At 51.0% G+C, this 7,624-nt stretch overlaps 1 protein-coding gene across 2 annotated transcripts in view; it reads right to left on the bottom strand.

The window, feature by feature from the left end:
* Positions 1-4,886, bottom strand: part of LOC144488410 (protein NDRG2-like) — a 59,980-nt gene extending 55,094 nt beyond the window's left edge. Inside the window, exons 1-2 of one of the 2 annotated variants that reach the window (XR_013496576.1) lie at positions 4,760-4,862; positions 2,262-2,382 (exon numbers count right to left, since the gene is read on the bottom strand). Coding sequence is in view for 1 of the 2 variants with exons in the window: in XM_078206484.1 (XP_078062610.1) it covers positions 2,262-2,344 (83 nt within the window). In the remaining variant the exon portion in view is untranslated. Of the gene's footprint in view, positions 1-2,261; positions 2,383-4,759 lie in introns of both variants that reach the window. The other variant, XM_078206484.1, reaches the window with a different exon arrangement.
* Positions 4,887-7,624: the final 2,738 nt, after the last annotated feature.

Genomic DNA, 7,624 nt, shown 5'->3' with positions numbered 1-7,624 from the left:
GTGGGGGTGAGTTAATAGGTTGTAATGAACAAAGCATCGTAGCTGTGAGGGACAGCTCGGTGGATAGGATATTAGGATGTAGATAGGCTGGAAAATTGGGCGGGGATCCTGGATTCAGGATTCAATCCTGGACCGGGGAGCGGCGCGGGCTTGGAGGGCCGAAGGGCCTGTTCCTGTGCTGTATTGTTCTTTGTTCTTTGTTTTGTTAACACGGGGTTAGATACATAGTAAAGCTCCCTCTACACTGTCCCCATCAAACACTCCCAGGACAGGTACAGCACGGGGTTAGATACAGAGTAAAGCTCCCTCTACACTGTCCCCATCAAACACTCCCAGGACAGGGACAGCACGGGGTTAGATACAGAGTAAAGCTCCCTCTACACTGTCCCCCATCAAACACTCCCAGGACACGTACAGCACGGGGTTAGATACAGAGTAAAGCTCCCTCTACACTGTCCCCCATCAAACACTCCCAGGACAGGTACAGCACGGGGTTAGATACATAGTAAAGCTCCCTCTACACTGTCCCCATCAAACACTCCCAGGACAGGTACAGCACGGGGTTAGATACAGAGTAAAGCTCCCTCTACACTGTCCCCATCAAACACTCCCAGGACAGGGACAGCACGGGGTTAGATACAGAGTAAAGCTCCCTCTACACTGTCCCCCATCAAACACTCCCAGGACACGTACAGCACGGGGTTAGATACAGAGTAAAGCTCCCTCTACACTGTCCCCCATCAAACACTCCCAGGACAGGTACAGCACGGGGTTAGATACAGAGCAAAGCTCCCTCTACACTGTCCCCCATCAAACACTCCCAGGACAGGTACAGCACGGGGTTAGATACAGAGTAAAGCTCCCTCTACACTGTCCCCCATCAAACACTCCCAGGACAGGTACAGCACGGGGTTAGATACAGAGTAAAGCTCCCTCTACACTGTCCCCCATCAAACACTCCCAGGACAGGTACAGCACGGGGTTAGATACAGAGCGCCGCGGTTGAGAAATGCCTTTGCCCCCACTCCCACCATTTCATCATGGCTTAGAGACCAAATTGGCCACCTTTTCAAGCTTAGGCCAAGAATGAGGCATTTTTTTCCTTTTTCAAATGTAGGCCCAATCCTTTTCTTGGGCCCTAGGCCCAATATTGGCCTAGTTTTCTTCATAGGCCCAACCATTTTATCAGGCTTCAAGTCTCGTGTTGGCCACATTGATTCTCATGTGTAGGCCCAATCTCTTCATCAGGCCCAGTGTTGGCCATATTTTATTCAGAAGGAGTCCCAATCTCTTCAATCAAGCCCAACTGGCCCAGTGGTGACCACATTTCTCTCAGACGTAGCCCCAATCCCTTCCTCAGGCAGTTTGGGCCCAGTATTGGCCACATTTTCCCAGGTGTAGTAGGCTCAATCTTGTCATCAGGCTCTAGGACCAGTATTGGCCACCTTTACTCAGGTATGGGCCCAATCTCTTCATCAGGCCCAGTAGCCCCAGTGTTGGCCACATCTTATTCAGGCATAGGCTCAATTTCGTCATCGGGCCCAGTTTTGGCCAAATTTCCCTCAGGTGTAGTTCCAATCCTTTCATTAGGCCTTCGGCCCAGTAGGCCACATTTAATTCGAGTGTAGGCCCAATCCTTTCATCAGGCAGTTTGGGCCCAGTATTGGCCACATTTTCTAGGCCCAGTCGGCCCAATTTTGGTCACATTCTATTCAGCTGTAAGTCCGTCATCAAGCCCAGTAGGCTTGGTGTTGGTCACATTTCCCTCAGGTGTAGGCCCGATCCCTTCACCGGGCAGTACGGGCCCAGTTTTGTCCACATTTTCTCAGGTGTAGCAGGCTCAATCTTGTCAACAGGCCCAGTATGCCCAGTTTTGGCCACATTTCCCTCAGATGCAGGCCCTAACCTTTCATCAGGCCTTAGGCCGAGGAGGCCACATTTTATTCAAGTGTAGGCCTGATCCCTTCACCCGGGCAGTTCGGGCCCAGTATTGGCCACAATTTCATGGGTCTCGACTCAATGTCAATCTGGTCTGGTGTCGCCCACATTTCCCTCGGGTCTAGGTCCAGCAAGGGCTGGGGAGGTGAAGCTAAGGGGGAAGAACTCTTACAGATAGAGGGAGGTGGCGAGTGGGGGAGGGGAAGAACACTTTCAAGGAGAGAAGAGGGGTCGAACGGGGAAAGGGACGTGAGGGAAGGGGGGGGAGGTGGAGGTGGGACCGACACCATCCAGGTGTGAGGCCTCGGGCCTGTGGCACTTACCCGGGGGGGAAAGGGGCAGCTCCCTCCTGTTGCCCGGGTGCATCAATGTGGCACAACACAAAGTTCTTGGTTATCTCCAGCATGTCCTCAAATTTGAAGAGGCTGTTGAAACAGGTCTTATCTGAGGGGTGTGGTTGGGGGGGGGAAGGTGGTGAGGGGGGGGAAGGGGGGTGGGGAGGTGGTGAGGTGGGGGGAGGGGGGGTGAGGGGTGGGAGGAGTGAAAAGATGAAGGTTAGACAGACAGGAACTGGTTAACACGCAATTCCTGCCAAGTGCGCCCCCCCTCCCCCCCCGTCCTCCCCAATCATTGACTCACCTGCTGACAAATGCGAGGTTATTCACTTTGGAGGAAATAATCGCAAACTGGATCATTATCAAAATGGAAAGAAATGACAACATGCTGCTGTGCAAAGGGACCTGGGGGTCCTTGTGCATGAGACGCAAAAGCCCAGTCTGCAGGTGCAACAGGTGATCAAGAAGGCAAATGGGATGTTGGCCTATATCGCGAGGGGGATAGAATATAAAAGCAGAGATGTCTTGCTGCATCTGTACAGGGCATTGGTGAGGCCGCAGCTGGAATACTGTGTGCAGTATTGGTCCCCTTATTTGCGGAAGGATATATTGGCCTTGGAGGGAGTGCAGAGAAGGTTCACCAGGTTGATACCAGAGATGAGGGGTGTTGATTATGAGGAGAGACTGAGCAGATTGGGTTTGTACCCGTTGGAATTTAGAAGGCTGAGGGGGGATCTTATAGAGACCTATAAGATAATGAAGGGGCTGGATAGGGTGGAGGTGGAGAGATTCTTTCCACTTAGAAAGGAAGCTAGAACTAGAGGACACAGCCTCAAAATAAAGGGGGGTCAGTTTAGGACAGAGTTGAGGAGGAACTTCTTCTCTCAGAGGGTGGTGAGTCTCTGGAATTCTCTGCCCACTGAAGTGGTGGAGGCTACCTCGTTGAATATGTTTAAGTCACGGATAGATGGATTCCTGATCGGTAAGGGAATTAGGGGTTATAGGGATCAGGCGGGTAAGTGGAACTGATCCACTATCAGATCAGCCATGATCTTGTTGAATGGCGGGGCAGGCTCGAGGGGCTAGATGGCCTACTCCTGCTCCTATTTCTTATGTTCTATCATTATCACAGGACGCGATGGAACCTCACACACCTAAACCCACCCTCCCCCACCCCCGAGAATGACTGGATTCGACTGGGAACGTCAAATAGGAACCTAGGAATTAGGAGCAGAAGTAGGCCAATTCATGGGATCCTACAGTGCAGAAGGAGGCCATTCAGCCCATCGAGTCAGCAACGACAACAATCCCATTCAGGCCCTATCCCCATAACCCCATGTATTTACCCTGCTAATCCCCCTGACAAGAAAGGGGCAATTTAGCATGGTCAATCCACCCAACCTGTACATCTTTGGACACTAAGGGACAATTTAGCATGGCCAATCCACCCAACCTGCACATCTTTGGACACTAAGGGACAATTTGCCATGGCCAATCCACCTAACCCGCACATCTTTGGACACTAAGGGACAATTTAGCATGGCCAATCCACCCAACCTGCACATCTTTGGACTCTAAGGGACAATTTAGCATGGCCAATCCACCCAACCTGCACATCTTTGGACACTAAGGGACAATTTGCCATGGCCAATCCACCTAACCCGCACATCTTTGGACACTAAGGGACAATTTAGCATGGCCAATCCACCTAACCCGCACATCTTTGGACACTAAGGGACAATTTAGCATGGCCAATCCACCCAACCTGCACATCTTTGGACACTAAGGGACAATTTAGCATGGCCAATCCACCTAACCTGTACATCTTTGGACTCTAAGGGACAATTTAGCATGGCCAATCCACCTAACCTGCACATCTTTGGACACTAAGGGACAATTTGCCATGGCCAATCCACCTAACCCGCACATCTTTGGACACTAAGGGGCAATTTAGCACGGCCAATCCTCCTAACCTGCACATCTTTGGACACTAAGGGACAATTTAGCAGGGCCAATCCACCTAACCTGCACATCTTTGGACACTAAGGGGCAATTTACCATTTGCCATTTTTTACTATGCGCTGCACCTGCATACCGACTTTCCGTTACCCTTTGCGCTACCCCCACGCCAATCCCCAGTGTCAAACCCCTCCTGACCTGCGCTGACCGTGAATGTCTAACTGGACTGGAATCGATGGGGGAATGTTGATATCCCCGCACCCCCCAATACTTCGATAGCACCCACTCCCCACACCGCACAATGCCAACGGCCCCCCTCCCCGCACAACCCACCCCCCCCCCCACCCGTCTTCACCGCCGCACAACCGGTTCCAAAACCGGGGACCTCAACCCCAAGATGATGGTGGCCACATGACGAGCTTCCAATGGGAATGCCAAGCCCCCCTAGGCAGCAACTGCTCTCCTTCCACCCCATGCCAGCCTCCCGCAGCAGGACCATGGGCCTCCGGACACGGGCATCCACTTACGGTTGAGGCCAATGTCGTGGTAGGTGAGGATGGCGGGGCGGGTTCCCTTGGGCGATCCATGGATGGTCACGTGGAGGGTCCCGTAAGGGGTCTCCACGTCGTACTCCTGCAGGGAGAGAGGAGAGAGAGAGAGCAGATATTAACAACAACCGAACATCGTCCATCGCAGCGATGGGCTAGTAATCCACCCAACCTGGACATCTTTGGACACTAAGGGTCAATTTAGCACGGCCAATCCACCCAACCTGCACATCTTTGGACACTAAGGGACAATTTAGCACGGCCAATCCACCCAACCTGCACATCTTTGGACACTAAGGGACAATTTAGCATGGCCAATCCACCTAACTGCACATCTTTGGACACTAAGGGGACAATTTAGCATGGCCAATCCACCTAACTGCACATCTTTGGACACTAAGGGGACAATTTAGCATGGCCAATCCACCCAACCTGCACATCTTTGAACACTAAGGGCCAATTTAGCATGGCCAATCCACCTAACTGCACATCTTTGGACACTAAGGGGACAATTTAGCACGGCCAATCCACCTAACCTGCACATCTTTGGTCACTAAGGGGCAATTTAGCATGGCCAATCCACCTAACCTGCACATCTTTGGTCACTAAGGGGCAATTTAGCATGGCCAATCCACCGAACCCACACATCTTTGGACACTAAGGGGCAACTTAGCATGGCCAATCCACCTAACCTGCACATCATTGGTCACTAAGGGGCAATTTAGCATGGCCAATCCACCGAACCTGCACATCTTTGGACACTAAGGGGCAACTTAGCATGGCCAATCCACCTAACCCGCACATCTTTGGACACTAAGGGGCAACTTAGCATGGCCAATCCACCTAACCCGCACATCTTTGGTCACTAAGGTAATTCACTTTGGTAGGAATAACAGATGTGTTGAGTATAGGGCTAACGGGAGGACTTTGAATAGTGTGGAGGAGCAGAGGGATCTAGGTGTATGTGTGCATAGATCCCTGAAAGTTGGGAATCAAGTAGATAAGGTTGTTAAGAAGGCATATGGTGTCTTGGCGTTTATTGGTAGGGGGATTGAATTTAGGAGTCGTAGCGTTATGTTGCAACTGTACACAACTCTGGTGCGGCCGCACTTGGAGTACTGTGTGCAGTTCTGGTCCCCACATTACAGGAAGGATGTGGAGGCTTTGGAGAGGGTGCAGAGGAGGTTTACCAGGATGTTGCCTGGTATGGAGGGGAGATCCTATGAGGAGAGGCTGAGGGATTTGGGATTGTTTTCGCTGGAAAGGCGGCGGCTAAGAGGGGATCTTATTGAAACATATAAGATGATTAGAGGTTTAGATAGGGTGGATAGTGATAGCCTTTTTCCTCTGATGGAGAAATCCAGCACGAGGGGGCATGGCTTTAAATTGAGGGGGGGTAGTTATAGAACCGATGTCAGGGGTAGGTTCTTTACCCAGAGGGTGGTGAGGGATTGGAATGCCCTGCCAGCATCAGTTGTAAATGCGCCTAGTTTGGGGGCGTTTAAGAGATCCGTAGATAGGTTCATGGACGAAAAGAAATTGGTTTAGGTTGGAGGGTCACAGTTTTTTTTTTTAACTGGTCGGTGCAACATCGTGGGCCGAAGGGCCTGTTCTGCGCTGTAATGTTCTATGTTCTATGTTCTATGTTCTAAGGGGCAATTTAGCATGGCCAATCCACCTAACCCGCACATCTTTGGACACTAAGGGGCAATTTAGCATGGCCAATCCACCTAACCTGCACATCTTTGGACACTAAGGGCCAATTTAGCACGGCCAATCCACCTAACCTGCACATCTTTGGACACTAAGGGACAATTTAGCATGGCCAATCCACCTAACCTGCACATCTTTGGACACTAAGGGCCAATTTAGCACGGCCAATCCACCTAACCTGCGCATCTTTGGACACTAAGGGACAATTTAGCATGGCCAATCCACCTAACCTGCACATCTTTGGTCACTAAGGGACAATTTAGCATGGCCAATCCACCTAACCTGCACATCTTTGGTCACTAAGGGGCAATTTAGCATGGCCAATCCACCTAACCCACACATCTTTGGACACTAAGGGGCAACTTAGCATGGCCAATCCACCTAACCTGCACATCATTGGTCACTAAGGGGCAATTTAGCATGGCCAATCCACCGAACCTGCACATCTTTGGACACTAAGGGGCAACTTAGCATGGCCAATCCACCTAACCCGCACATCTTTGGACACTAAGGGGCAACTTAGCATGGCCAATCCACCTAACCCGCACATCTTTGGTCACTAAGGGGCAATTTAGCATGGCCAATCCACCGAACCTGCACATCTTTGGACACTAAGGGGCAATTTAGCATGGCCAATCCACCTAACCTGCACATCTTTGGTCGCTAAGGGGCAATTTAGCATAGCCAATCCACCTAACCTGCACATCTTTGGACACTAAGGGGCAATTTAGCATGGCCAATCCACCTAACCTGCACATCTTTGGACACTAAGGGCCAATTTAGCACGGCCAATCCACCTAACCTGCACATCTTTGGACACTAAGGGACAATTTAGCATGGCCAATCCACCTAACCTGCACATCTTTGGACACTAAGGGCCAATTTAGCACGGCCAATCCACCTAACCTGCGCATCTTTGGACACTAAGGGGCAATTTAGCATGGCCAATCCACCTAACCTGCACATCTTTGGACACTAAGGGACAATTTAGCATGGCCAATCCACCCAACCTGCACATCTTTGGACACTAAGGGGCAACTTAGCATGGCCAATCCACCTAACCTGCACATCTTTGGTCACTGAGGGGCAATCTCTCTCTCTCCCTTTCTATCTCTCTGTGTCTCCCTCTCT

Source organism: Mustelus asterias, unplaced genomic scaffold, assembly GCF_964213995.1.
Source record: "Mustelus asterias unplaced genomic scaffold, sMusAst1.hap1.1 HAP1_SCAFFOLD_1540, whole genome shotgun sequence".
Classification (NCBI taxonomy): domain Eukaryota; kingdom Metazoa; phylum Chordata; class Chondrichthyes; order Carcharhiniformes; family Triakidae; genus Mustelus; species Mustelus asterias.
The sequence above is the reverse complement of the archived record's forward strand: the minus strand, read 5'-3'. Positions and strand labels throughout refer to the sequence as shown.